Source organism: Eutrigla gurnardus, assembly GCF_963514095.1.
Source record: "Eutrigla gurnardus genome assembly, chromosome: 20".
In the NCBI taxonomy this organism is placed as follows: Eukaryota; Metazoa; Chordata; class Actinopteri; order Perciformes; family Triglidae; genus Eutrigla; species Eutrigla gurnardus.
This window is the reverse complement of record NC_139931.1, coordinates 10206189-10220225: the sequence shown is the minus strand read 5'-3', so window position 1 is coordinate 10220225 and position 14037 is coordinate 10206189. Positions and strand designations below refer to the sequence as shown.

At 43.7% G+C, this 14037-nt stretch overlaps 2 protein-coding genes across 6 annotated transcripts in view; both read left to right on the top strand.

Annotated features, from left to right (window-relative positions):
* Positions 1–120: 120 nt before the first annotated feature.
* Positions 121–4265, top strand: LOC311031649 (charged multivesicular body protein 6-like). The gene is made up of 8 exons (XM_084038046.1): positions 121–333; positions 781–890; positions 1261–1348; positions 1622–1708; positions 2101–2166; positions 3005–3085; positions 3720–3795; positions 3917–4265. The coding sequence occupies exons 1-8, from the start codon at positions 268–270 to the stop codon at positions 3964–3966; spliced, it is 624 nt and encodes a 207-aa protein (XP_083894172.1). The 5' UTR covers positions 121–267; the 3' UTR covers positions 3967–4265.
* A 1529-nt stretch (positions 4266–5794) lies between these two features.
* Positions 5795–14037, top strand: part of baiap2a (BAR/IMD domain containing adaptor protein 2a) — a 41621-nt gene continuing 33378 nt past the window's right edge. For all 5 annotated transcript variants that reach the window (XM_084037146.1, XM_084037148.1, XM_084037145.1 and 2 more), the window contains exon 1: positions 5795–5939. In XM_084037146.1, coding sequence (XP_083893272.1) covers positions 5868–5939 — 72 coding nt within the window. In that variant the 5' untranslated portion in view covers positions 5795–5867. The remainder of the gene's footprint in view (positions 5940–14037) is intronic.

Below are 14037 nucleotides of genomic sequence, written 5' to 3'. Positions count from 1 at the left end.
GCAGCTAATATCAAATTACGTCACACCCATAGTTGACGTATGGCCGCTCCATCAGCGCGATGTTGAGAAACGTTTATTCCCCCAGAGTGGAGTGAAGCCAAATGTCCTGCCTCACTCGCCGTAGCAAACACGGAAAACTGTGGACATGGTGGCAGCCAGTTAGCCTGCTAGCCATTTTCGGCTGATTATTATCATGGCAAAATGTTCGGTTATGAGTTGCAATTTGTCTGTTGACGAAGGAGGATGCGGAGGGGATGTGGCTAAATAATGGGAAACGTTTTTGGTAGAAAGAGTCGACCTTCGCGTGTAACGGAACAAGACAAAGCCATTTTGGTGAGCCGAAAGCGACTGTAGCAGCAGATTAGTCCCGTTTATTGACATGCAAGGCTACTGTTAGCTGGCTACACAGCTCCGTGGCTACAAGGTTAGCCATTGTGCTGCATTTAACTGTAGTTCTGATTTAGACAGGAGTCGTTTGTTTTTAGCTAGCTGTGTCTGTGTCGTTACAGTCAAACAGTAAACACTGTACAATGCAATGCAGTACATTCATTATACCACATTAGTGTAATGGTTTATAGTGATTATTTAGACTGTTTGCATTGTATTGTAAACTGTTAGCACAGAAATTAACATTTAACTTTAGTATGTTGTATTCTATTTATGATCCATTTCTGTCACTCCATACTGTGTAGTATTTGCTAAGTTTATTTTATTAATTTAGAAGGTCCATATTTCATTACTTTTTAAAAAAGAAAATCTGACTTTGTATTATTCCCCCAGCAACTGAAGCAGCAGAGAGATAAGCTGAAGCAGTACCAAAAGAGAATCACGCTGCAGCTGGAGAAAGAGCGACTTCTGGCAAAGCAGCTGCTAAAAGATGGCAGGAAAGAGTAAGCATAAAAAAGCAATAACAATATCCACCCCTATGTAGTAACACCACTATGAAGGTGGGTATCAGTGAAAAAGGAATCATGTTTTCTTAATTGCAAATTATACATATGATTGACCAATGTGTTAATAACCTTTACTTCCTAGAAATAATCACTCTTTTATTAATTTGTTCTGTTCTGTCCTGTTACAACTGGGACACTGTAGTTATGTTGTTATGGAAACACAACACTGACATCTCCAGAGGTGCAGACCCCTCAAAAGGCTCTATGACACCATCTTTTTTATTCTGTATGCAATGCTATGCGCTGTATGAATACCTTCCTTTTAGAAAAAAGTATTCTCTTTTATTGTATTATGTTTTTCCTTCAGAAAAGCGATGCTGCTTCTTAAGAAAAAGCGATATCAGGATCAGCTTCTAGACAAGACTGAAAATCAGATTTCCAACCTAGAGCACATGGTAAGTTTTTTGCATCACGGGCCACACAGTCTGTTTACTCATTTTCTGCTCACCAAGTGAGTGCAAATTCTAAGGTAAACCTGAGCAGAGAGTGACAGGTTATGTCATTAACAGTAATGACATTTGTTTTAGAGTATAAAGCTGTATTAAATGCTTTATTGGTGTTGAAATACCCTATTTAATATAATCAGCCACTATGTACTCAGTGTTAAAGCGCCAAGGTGTCTGTAATTGATCAATTTAATGTTTTCCCATGTTGATATTTTTCAACAGGTCCAAGATATTGAGTTCATGCAAATTGAGATGAAAGTCATCGAGGGACTTAAGGTTGGCAATGATTGCCTGAAGAGCATGCACGAGGTAGATATGCTTTCATGTTTCTTTACAGCCTTTTGTATTAAGAAATATGCCTTTCACATCCATGTGATGATAATAACCCCTCAAGCTTCAATTGTGTGGGTCTAAACTTCAAAGTTGTGTCAAAGTTTCCACTGACGAACATGCTTTATTTAGTGTGATCCTTACGTGAGGATGGAGCGGTGGAGAAAGCTTGTGCTGAGTGTTAGCATAGCTGGTGCGCATTGTTTGAAGATTAAGGGATTAAGAAGCAAAGCCCTGACTACAGCGGTGTGACTGCTGCACATCCTTGGATACGGTGCACAGATCTTGCTCAGGAAAATTCACAAACCACACTTTTCATCCAAAACACCTTCCTTTTATAATGTGGGCTTTATGTTTCTCGTTTTTGACAGATCATGTCAATTGAAGATGTGGAGAGAATCATGGATGAGACCCAGGAATCAATTGAATATCAAAGGGTAAATGTCTGTCTGATGTCAGTCAAGCTCACCTTTACAGCGTTTTCTATAGTAATAATAGTAATAATTGTTTATTAAAACCAGTGACGTCCAACTTAAATGTCTCTGACTCAAGAACCAAGTACGTTTTTTTGATTAAATATTAATAGTACGAGCATAGTATTTGACCTGTAACTACTTTAGTGAACAGATTAGAGTGCAGATCTCTGCCAGGTGTATCTGCAGTGACTACTGCTGTAATGTTTGATTGAATTGGATACTCACCACAATCATCCCCCGTCTAGTTTGCCACGTCTCACGCAACAAATACTCTCTAAATTTAATCTGCACCGTCTCCGTTCACGTCATATTGACTGTTTCCACACACATGCACACGCTGTGTGTTTAGTTCCGTTCGCCAACTAGCTCCTCCTCCTGCCAACAGAAGACTAGCTCCTGCATGCATACATACATACATTTAGTTAAGAGGAGCCAACAGTATAAAACAGTTAGTAAAATAGGTTTTGCAGGAAGTGTATATCACCACAACCACGAGAGATCCTTGTGCATCCAGTCATCAATGAGCTCAACAAATATTAAGCTTTGTCCAGCAGTGTGTAAGATTTGCCGTGGACAGATAGACAGACAAAGAGATGCACACACTCACGCAAGCACATATTCATAACCGAATACATAATCCCCTGTCAGAAATAGTAATAAGCAGACTGATTAAATTCAGAAGTTTCCTGGACATTTTATAGCTTACCATCCATGTAATACATAGTAAGTCAGCAAAAAAAAACAACTGAGCTGTCAGTCACTGCGCTGCCAGCTAACACATTTTTTTTTGCTCCTGCAGCAAATAGATGAAATGCTGGCTGGAGCCCTGACGCATGAGGACGAGGAGGCTGTTTTAGCAGAGCTGGAAGCTCTCACTCAGGTGGGTGTTGCGCTGCATGTTTAACCTTTTATTAAAACACAGAATGTTCGCTGACTGCTGCATGATCTTTCCCCGCATCACCCCACTTCACATTTATAGTTACGCACACACCGAGCCCTGGTGTAACTACAGGTTTCAGGCGTCTGCCGCTCTCTCTGCTGCTTCCGCTGGAGCAATCCTGTTATTAAATCTCGAGTCGAGTGCAGATTTCATACCCAAACTGCATGTTGGTATTTTGAGTAGATGTGTAAATGATCCGTCTCGAGGAGAGAAATAAGTCTAGCAAATTCCAAAGCCACAATATAATTATTTGTATGTAATAATATGCTGTGAAATTGAAATGGTTGTGGATATGAATTTGGTTGCTTCCTAATAATTAAAACCTCGGCAGATTTTCCTCTTTTGTCATTTAATTATTATCCCAAATGACACGCACTCTCAAGCCTTGCAAATGACTCAAATTATTATGTCTCACACTTGAACACAGACACAGATCGTAATTGTAAGTCTTAGTCTGACAGAAAGGCAGCAAGCAACGTCATATTCCTTATTTTAGATGTCCCATCAAACACGCTGGGTTAAATAACTTGCCTCTATTTACTCATGTGGCTTAAAAACCCTTCTCTTGTAACAGGGAGAAGATGTAGCACTTCCAGAGGTCCCCACTGAGCCGATACCAGAGGTTCCAGAGGCAGCTAAAGCTGAACCAGGTATGGTTGGGTTACTTTGCTTATTTCACACATGAAACATTCCTCACACACTTGATATATTTGTACAGTAATTGATGCCAGACTGATCATATTTGCTTTACTTTTACTTTTTTTTTTCTAGAGAGGAGAGAAGCAAAGAACAAGCCAGACAGAGAGATGTTAGCAGCCTAAAACAGAGTAAATATGCAGTCTTTGCACCGATGGGCACTCTGTCAGTTCCAGTATTTCATCCTTAATTGTTGGTAGATGAAGGTGGGATCAGTCGCACATGCGTCCACACTCCGGTTCACTGCTTCGCCTGAAGTATCTACGTAAAGGAAGTGAAAGTCTATTCTAGTTCTCTGACTTGGATTAGCACTGTCACGTTTAAACTGCTCTGCTAATGATGTAACAGAGTCGAAGGACACGTTTTTAGATGTTTTACACATTCATTTCAGCTGTTTTGCATATTAAATTGAGCTGTGGCAACAGTATGTTTCCTTGGCTTTCATATTTTATTTTAAACCATATTAAAATGACACGCTTTCTCCAGAAGGGGGCGCTCCTTTGCTAGTAATATTGTTTGGACACAAAACAGGTGTGTTCATTCACATCCCAACAGTAAAGAAACCAATATTTCTATTGGTTATTTCTAACCAATTGAAATATAATTTTTGTTATTTCTACCAATAACCATTTCTACTGGTTATTGGTAGAAAGTTGAACGCTCACGTTGCTGATATATTGGAGATGTTTAGACAAGAATGTCAGTATAGTATTTACAGTCCCACACTGAGTGGGCACTCAGACTCTAATTGGCATGTGCAATGAAACTAACACAAATTATCCACTGTGAGAAAAAACATCACCTATGGTGTTACTGAAAACAGTCAGAGTATGACTCACTCACTGACTTATGCAATGCAGTTGTGTACATGAAATCTGTCTTTTGTAAACAGAAAGAGGAGAAACTTTACGGGGCCGGCTCCCGGCTGTACTGCATACCATTTTGCAGGTTGCTCGGACGATAGCAGCACCACGGCTTTAATGGGCAGAGGCAGAAAACAAACCAAATGCCTCACTCTAGCTTGGACATTGTGCACTGGGGGGAGGGGGCAGGGTACATACTGTAAATCTGTCTTTTTGGCTGGACTGATTTAATTTAGAGCAACCATTCTTTGTCCAAATGATGCATGAGGGATCAAAACAAACAGGTTTTATATGCTAATTTGCTCTGATGATAAAATGGCAGGGCCCACCTTATGCATTTGTCTATTTGCTAATTGTTTTACATAGATTTTAAAGAATTGTGTCTCTTGTAGGCTATCATAACACTATAGCCTACAATATTAGTAAGTAAATGTATGATATATGGTATGTCTTTTTATATATATCTTATTTACAGAGAAACAAATGTGCTTGTGTATGTTATAGAAATGGTGGATAGCTACAAACCTATGGGGGGCGTCCACCAAATGTGCACTTTGATTAGGCGGTGTTGCGTTCTATTGCTGTTGGAAATATTGGGTTTAGAGTTTGAGAGAAGTGAACAAGAGGTTCTGTTGCCATGTTGGCATGGAACATACTGGCAAATTATTATTCTTGTTAAATAATTTAATGCAAGCCTTTATCAGCATATTTTTGAATGTTAGGCCACTGTTCTAATTTAGTTTTTTTTTGTTTTATTTGACCTTTTTTTGCAATCAAACAGCCTACATTCGTGAATATCGCTCACTTGTGCACATATTTAATTCTAAGTATTATGTTTTATTTATAATGCATTTTAAAATGTTACTGTGTCCTTTATGTTTTGTTATTTCACTGTATTTGTGACTTTATTTCCGGACGCTTCCATCGCGTTTCCTAAAACCCCCACGCTGTGGAGGAGTCCGTGAAGGCGGCGGCAGCGCGCTGTCAGCTGTGTGGAGACGGAAGGTGTGTTTAGTTGGAGTGGGGTTTCGGGAGCGCTGGATCATCTCGTTCTCACGGGCGCGTCGTTTCGCCTTTTTTTGTTTGATTTAACCCGCGTTTGCCCCCCCTGTTGACCCCCCCAATACCACGCGGATACACGTTTGAAGGAACCGAAACCGTTTATGGTCCTGGCTGAAGATTTCACGATGTCTCGCACCGACGAGGTTCACCGCATGACGGAAAACGTCTATAAGGTAAGGTTCAACTAACGAGTAAAGTTTTGAGGTGCTTACGGTGATATGGTTTCAGCCGTCGGTCGCACAGTGTAATTCCACCGCGAATTAAGACTCCAAGACGCGTTCAAGAGCGTTGTGTTGTTTTTCTTCGATAATCTCTTTAGGGAGAGGCGCAGCAGCTCAGTGGGTTTATTTTTAATTTTTTTTTATTATTTTATAGTCCACCTCCACGCATTTCTACTCGACACCAGGTTCGACAATGAAGGAAATAAAATTGCTTCTCACTCATTCAGTCTTTCCCTACATGTTGGCCTGTTCCTAAAGTCCACCTACTGCTCTGACAGTGGAAGCTACTCCTAAAATATCCGTGGATTTTACTATAGCCTGCTTTTTTTATACCGACATGGGAACACATTGCATTCCAGAAGTCAGTGTATGACGGGCAGGGAAGGCTGGGCTTATCTGTTGCAACAAGTAAACATTTGCCCCATAGGGGTTTCAACATTCAAACCTGTTCTGCCTCAAAATCTGTCTGAACTTTGCCTGCAATAGTAAGCTTCAAATAATGTTATCAGTAAAAAAAATAGCATGGATTGGCACCCATTATGTAATTATACATAAAAAATGGCAGAAAACAGTTTTAAAAAATCATAATATCTCAGATCCCAAAAATAATTACATTTGCAATAATGTAAAACAAGGAGAACCAGCTAATGGAGGGGGTTAATGTGGGGATTTGTCATTAATTAATGCTTGATACATGCCTGAAATGCTGATTATGAAAATTGGACGCTGCATTAACTGTGTAATGCTACTAATCCATTAATCATCTGGATCATTTTAGCAATAATTGCTCAAAAACCCTCATAGTACTGTTTTTACCAGCCCCCCACATGCCCTCAACCAGCTGTAGACCCCCGAACAGAAGGCCGAGGATGGTTGCCTGTTCATTCTGCTACAGGGAATAGATATATAATATATCAGGAAGGAGGTCAGATGAGCAGAGAGTGACTGATTAGTGCTTCTTTTAGAGCCAACAAGGGAAGCAAACGTTTCAGGTGGCTATTTCTGTCCTGAATCGGCCACACAACCCACAGTGTATGCTGTTCATTTTCAACTGTATCTCGCTTTGTTCTAGTATTCACACCTGCTAATGTGGGGTTAATCGAAAACCGATGCGCTGTAGGTGTCTGGATCCCGAACCCCCGGGTGGAGCGGGGTCCCTCCGTGGATGGTTTTGCTCATTCGAGCGCAGTGGGGATCTTTCCCTGGGGTGAAAGCGTCCTGTCAGAGTCATGACAGCCGGGGAACGCTGATGGAGCGTCGGAGTGGAGAGACGGAGGCCTTTCCTCCACACTGGGGATCTGACCTCGTGGCAAAAGTCATCTATAGTCTGCTTATTTAGGCATTCCTTGTGCTTTCTTCTACTGCAGTGTGAAAGCAGGTTTCTGTCCTCTAATATTTAAAGAGATGGATTCGACTCCATATCTCAGTGAAAAGCATCAGCCTTCCACAGAATGCCGCATGTTTTAGGGTATTTATACCCTCCAACCCGCTCTTGTTTTTATTATTATTATAGGAAGTAATTGCCAAGTTGTATCACTGACATCTGCTGCCATTAGTTGCTAATGGTGAAGTGCAGCCTGTCAACTTTAATTTCATGGGCTCGTCAACCATATTGAGTGAATGGTGGAGCTGCGAGGCTTGTTGCATAAGTAAAGAAAGGGAGGAGTTGAAAGATGCAAAATGTATCAGAAATCCAAAAGCATAGAGAATATACCCGGGTTCACCCCATCATTAGTGGCAAAGATGGCAGGGTTCAAAGACTTCTTAGCACACTGCAGAAAAAAGTTATGTTGTAGTTTTGGGACTTTTTTTTACTGTTTTATAATGCAGTTACTAATTATTTGCACTGACTTAAGCATGGAGAGTGATCCACGTGTCCCAACAGTCACCTCACACTAACTTGGACAGGGAAGGGCAAATGAGGCTTCCACAAGACAATTTCTCCCCACGATGCTCGTTTGAAAGCCTCCGTAGACGGTAATCATTTTTTTTGTCCGCTTTGTATGCAAACAGTCCTCTCCCGAGGAAGATGAGATCTGAAAAACATACGGCTTGGCTGCAAAGTCATTGCAGCCAGCAGCTGGGCAGATACTGAGTAATCGCAGAGGAGGAGTGGGGGGGTAACTGCGTCGCCGTGACTCATGTTAGCCCAGTTGAGTGTGTGTGTTTAACAGGGTTGGGACTGTGAGCATGACTGGAGATTCAGCATCTCGTCGCTGCTTAAAGGCCAGAGGCAGAGCCTTGGTTTTTTTTACTTTCGGAGATGACTTTACCTCAATCAACGGGGAGAGTGAAACCTGTAAAACCCAGCGATCCCAGCGTGATCCCCGGTGACTCACGTCACTCCCCCCCTTCGCATGTAGACGTGCGGTTCCAGACGTGGCGAGTGACATCCAGTCATTCCCTGTGCATGATGGGTGAGACAGATACTTAAAGACTGACACTGTTTGTGTGTGTGTCATCTCCACCAGCTGGCCTTGTTGCTGGGCGTCTGAGAGAGGTGGTGCCCCCGGGTCAAGCCTCTTAACACGGTGGATGAAGTCTGAGCGGCGACATGGCTTGGAGGGGGGGGGAGTGGATGTGGACTCACCGAAGTGAACAAACACATTAATCAGACCTTTTAATCGCTACCATAACTTTGATCCTCAATGTAGCGAGGCGGTTGAACGCACCCTTTTCTAAGCACAATGTCACTGTTTTTTTTTTTTTACTTGTATTTGCTCAGAGCATTTGTCATAGGAAGTTCTGTGCGCCGCCGGTTTCTGGACACACCCAGGCAGGTAAGGGAGTAGAAGGGCGTGTCCCGTCTCCAGCAGCCCTCGGGACAACACTCATTTTCCCATGCAGCACCACTCCCTCATTGTCAACACGGCCCGGGAAAAACAGGGGGACGCCATTTTCTCAAATGGCTGTTACGAGGAAGGCGAAAATAGTCGCTCCGCACTCTCCGTGTGTAGGATCCTCCATCGTGTCACGAGTCTGATACTGCTGCAGCACGCCGTTTGACTAAAAAAAATCACACAACCTGATCTGAAATGCAGCTTTTCTGCCTAAAACACATCCTGTTATGTAATAATTCTCTCTCTGGTTAAAAAAAAAAAAACCCCACCACCGTGACATTCAACACACTGGAATGAATGATATTCCGATGATGATAAGAGGGACTAACAGTTTCACCACAATCTCATGTGGGAGATCTGAACAGGTGGTCTCTTAGCAACAACGTGCCATTATTCTTATGTGTTTCTGTCATATCATTGTGCTGAAAGACTTTGCAGTTGGTGGAGGGCTGGAGGAGGCGATGGATTGTTGTTTTGGGCCACAGATAGGGAGGGAGATGTTTTATCAAACGCTTGATAGAAAGGCGTATTAAGAAAGTCCAGCCCTGTCTGCCGTGTGTGAGGTCTTGCATTAAGAAATCGTCTGGAGTCGTTTGAACGACGACGGCATCCATCACTTATTTACCTTCTTTTTTTTTCTTTTTCCAGCAGCATAACGCATCAAGCGGCACTTGCCCTGTAATATGCGATTTAATGGAGTTTCAAATGACTCCGGCTCCCGAACATCTGCCTCCAGAATATAGTGTTTCAACAAGTTTATTCCTGCCGGTGCCCGGGGCCTCGCAAGAGATTGCATTATGCACTGCAGGAGATATCATAACATTCATTGGCTGTGGAACAGCGGATTCGTTCCCTGTGCCGTTGACGGCGATGCAGAGAGGGAGAGAGAGAGAGAGGACTATTGCTCCACACGCCCACCTTCTCTGCGCGTCCGGGGGCGGATGGCTTAGAGACGTTCTCTCTTTTCTTTTACTCATCACTGCTTTTTCAAGGACAGAGACCTGAGGTGCTCGGCGCTAAATCCGAGGCTACGCCGCTTTGACTACAGAGGGGCTTCGTGGCCGCCGCTGACAGGGAAAGGTTGATTTGATGTTGCCTTGTTAAGACGAAATAAAAAAAAAAAAAAAAGTTATGGTCCATTCCCGCAGACATTGGTCTTGCGTTGCGTGCTCCAAACAATCAACATAAAGGACATCAGAAGGTCACCCCCTCCGTTAACGTCATCCAAACTATCACTTAGTTGTCACAGAAACAGCGTTCTCTGCTTTTATAGAAAACATTAACATGCTTTATTGTGGGGGTGGAAGACAGAAGGAGATGAAGAGGAGATGGGAAAAAAAAAAGATGGAGGCATTCCACGTCCTTGTTGAAATAGTCCCTAATTACTGTGGAGGGTGAAGCTGTAATTGCACAGACTGAAAGTAGACGCGCAGAAGCGTCTAGAGACGGGACATTTTCAGGGGGAGCACGGCGGCGGCGGACAACGACCTCGCATTCATGGGTCACGGGCCGCAGTTGACGTGCCTGTGGCTAGTGTTGCTGTATGTCTCTGTGGCAGATGCTGCTCCTTTCAGTGGCCACACTCCGCCCACTGGGCTCGCTGAGGCAGGCGGCCGCAGACAAGACCGGTCGTGTTGGTGTACAGACAGCATTCGGTTTGCATAACCACGCGGTCTGAGGGTTCCTTTTTCGGTGAGGACACTTAAACGCACCGTAGGGATGTGAAGTGAGTGACGCATTCGCTGTCCTCTATACTTCTAGGTTATTTATTGAAACGCTATTCCATCTCCTCTTTAAACATGCTCGTCTGTGCAAAGTCTCGATTAAGAGAGACGGTGAAAAGTGCACCGCGTGTTGCATTCAAATGAACTGAGCACTGTAGGACATTTCAATAGGACGTGTGAACATGTGTTGAGCACTGGATACATGTTTTCCGTCTCTGTAGTGTGGTGAAATCTGAATGTTGCAAGGAGTAGGTCAGCACTGGGACCCTCGCACAGCACATCCATAATTCATAAACACCCTTCCAGAGAGCTTTAAAGCTGCCATGCAAAAAAAAAAAAATGTAAATTTGATGATGATATGCTCTTTCACCAACCACACTGCGAACGAAGTTCATCTTTCCGCAATGTGTTTGTTTCTTTCTTTAGATGATCACTGTGCTGTCTGTTTCATTACCTCGCTGCGTCGGAGCCGTCGAGTCTTCCACGATTGATGAGAACAATATTTTTGCAGGATTTTCAGGGCGATGCATGTCAGTCTTCCAACAAAAATGAATGGGTGTTGGGTCAAAAGAAACTAAAGCGAGCAAAATAAGTCTGGGTCTCGGTTGCTGTGGTAACCAGCGCCTGTGCTGGGTTAGTTGAGTGGCTGATGCTGGGCTGTGTGAGGTGGTGGTGGGGGGGGGGGGGGGGGGGGGGGGGGCTGCAGATGACAGCAAAGCAAACAAACTCGGTAAATAGTTGGTCTCTGTTGGCCAATGATTTGTTGTGGACTGGCAGCAGACACGGCAGACTGAAGGTGGGGGGTCAGGACAGCTGACTTTGTTTTTCCCCTCTTCCACCTGAGACCCCCTTGAACACCACTTAGACTGGCTCAAGCCTCTTTTTCTATAATGTATCTTCTGGTGACAAACATTTACCAAACTCTATGGAACACGTTTATTTTCAAGGTAGGAGGCCCCAGCATGACTCAGCATTCTACTCCTGCATGACGGCGCTGAGTTTACGGATATAGAGCACGTTGAACGGACAGCTGATATTTGCCTTCCGCATCGCTAATTAGTGAAAAATGATAAACCTCCCTATTGGCTTTTGCATGCCACACAGTCCTGATAGCAAGGTGCGTTTCCATCGCAGGGGAAGAAAAGAACACAGGGCGTGCCTGCAGACAAATGTTTAGTAAGAGGTGAATCAAGATGTATGGAGATGCAGCAGTTGAGTTCCCTTGGTTACCTTGCTAAAGCAGAATCTCCATCAAGCTGGAAGAAGGTGCAGTACAACCAAATTGCAAATTTAAACAGAAAGTGGAGTCCTTATTTACTCGTCTTGCTTCTCTTTCTGCCGGATCCTGAGATTCAATATGACGTCTTTGGCTACGATCGATAATTGGATGATTGGATAATTGGTCACTAATCAGCTGTAATAACTAGTTCATTGTTTTATGCATGAGGCTGGGAGATCACAAGAGACCAGCTTTTCATTTCCACCGTCTTCTCCCTCTCATTAAGGTATTTACCCGAAACCAAATAAACAAAGGCGTTTTTTCGAACCCGCCATTTTATTTTAGCGTAAACAGGCCCTGGGTTGTGAGCGGCGTCTCCCTGCGTCAACAAATGGAGAAATTGCCTGACACTTTGTGAAGTTTGGAAGCGGGTTTATTGATCCCCCTGTCTGCGTTCGACATGACTGATGTGCGGTAATGTGCTCAGCACAAAGAACACGAGAGCTGCTCTCAAACTGTCTTCTCGCAGCAGCTCACGATGCTGAGAAGTTTGCCCGACTCGATGCAAACTCGGAGAGGACGCGCGTCTTCACGTGGTATCGTGAGGATTTGATGTTCGCCCTGGCTTTTCTGAAAGCACATGCTGTGCCTACTGCAGTGTTAGTAAGGCTTTAGGTATGCAAGGAGGACGAGCTTCTTCTTGGCACGCGCTCAAAAGTGTATGGGCCTACCAGGAGTTTGCTCTGAGATGAACATGTGACCGTCTGTGTTTCTCTGTGTGAAGGTGTGTACTTTGCAAAGTCCTCGAACCTGTCTTTTAGCTGTATTTGAGAAAGCTGTGTTCCCTTCACTTGTACTGTTGCTGTTCAGTGACTTTCAGACTCCTCGGCTGTGTGGTCCCCTCCAGAAAGTGTTGATCTATAAATCTAAGAACTGAAGTTTGCAACCATCCCTTATGAGGAAACGGGAGAAGTCAAAACTTGAGGCTATTTTTGAACGTGAACTTTTAAATGGCCATACTTCCGGTGTGAAATGTAATACGATTTGTGTGGAATGCAGCCTCTTACAAGTGGCTGTTTGTCCATTATGGGACACACTGGAAGCAAGAGGAATCATTTAAACGTGAACAATATGGGAAGAGCTGTGACTTGGTATGAAACGAAAAGAAAACAGGAGTTTTATCACAAGCTATATATGCAGGATAACATCTCATAGTTAAACATATAGCTTTTCCGTGCCCTTTAATGCCACATTTAAATCAGAATCACACATTATAACTGTCCCTATAATATAAGTTCCATTGTCAAATTGTTCTGACATGTACTTTTTCCAATTCTGACATTTCTGGCATGCCCCCGAATGCAGCATGATGTATTTGTGGGGCTGATCTGAGTACAATGACAGTATTTTCCAGCAATGCCACTAGCTGTATCCTTCAGCTCCACATAATGATATGGAAACATGATATGGTTTTCTGTTCAAGCCTCCTTCAGTGTGTTAACACAGGGAACACAGGGTTTCCCACCCCAGGAAGCTGCTCAGCCGAGGTGGTGAGACAGCCAGATCCTGACGCGTCTCTTCCTAGTTCGTCCTCCTTCCTCATCATCGGTGGAGTCGACCAGACAGGAGATTACACAGCAGCCTGGCTGTTTTCCTCTCCGCACAGTAATTAGCTCATGCTAAAGGTCTCCGCCATCATCTGGTCGATTGAGACCCATCATAAACTCACACTGCTCCTTATTAGGTACATTCCTCCTCCAATTACATCCATTAGGCCGGGCTGCCTCTGCTACCTGTCACCACATACAGTCCTCACAAATACAATGACTGGTGGCTCAACCGATTCTGGTCATTTCCCTGGTTGCCATGTAGAAGAGAGGATGAGGAGGAAGGAGCGGTGGGGGGGGGGGAGGAGGTGTGAAGCAGCAGCAGATGACGATGATGGCATCCTGGCTCCTGATTGCGCGTGATATCCCCTGATTCTAATCGGCTGGTGTTACTTTGAAATCACCCCCTTCTGCATGTCATTACTGCGTTTGTGTTTGTGCGCGTGTGAATGAGCGGAGACGTGTGACTAATATGAATATCCCATAGTTTGAATTAATCCATTTCATATGCGTTGACCTTGTTTGGTAGTCCCACGCCGGGAAAACATTCATTTTAATCGCGATGTTTTTCCCTTATCTTTTTTTATTCCCGAGTCCTCCGTATTCTCCCCCGTCTCACCTCACAGCACAAACTGGTGTCAAACAGATTTGATTAATTTT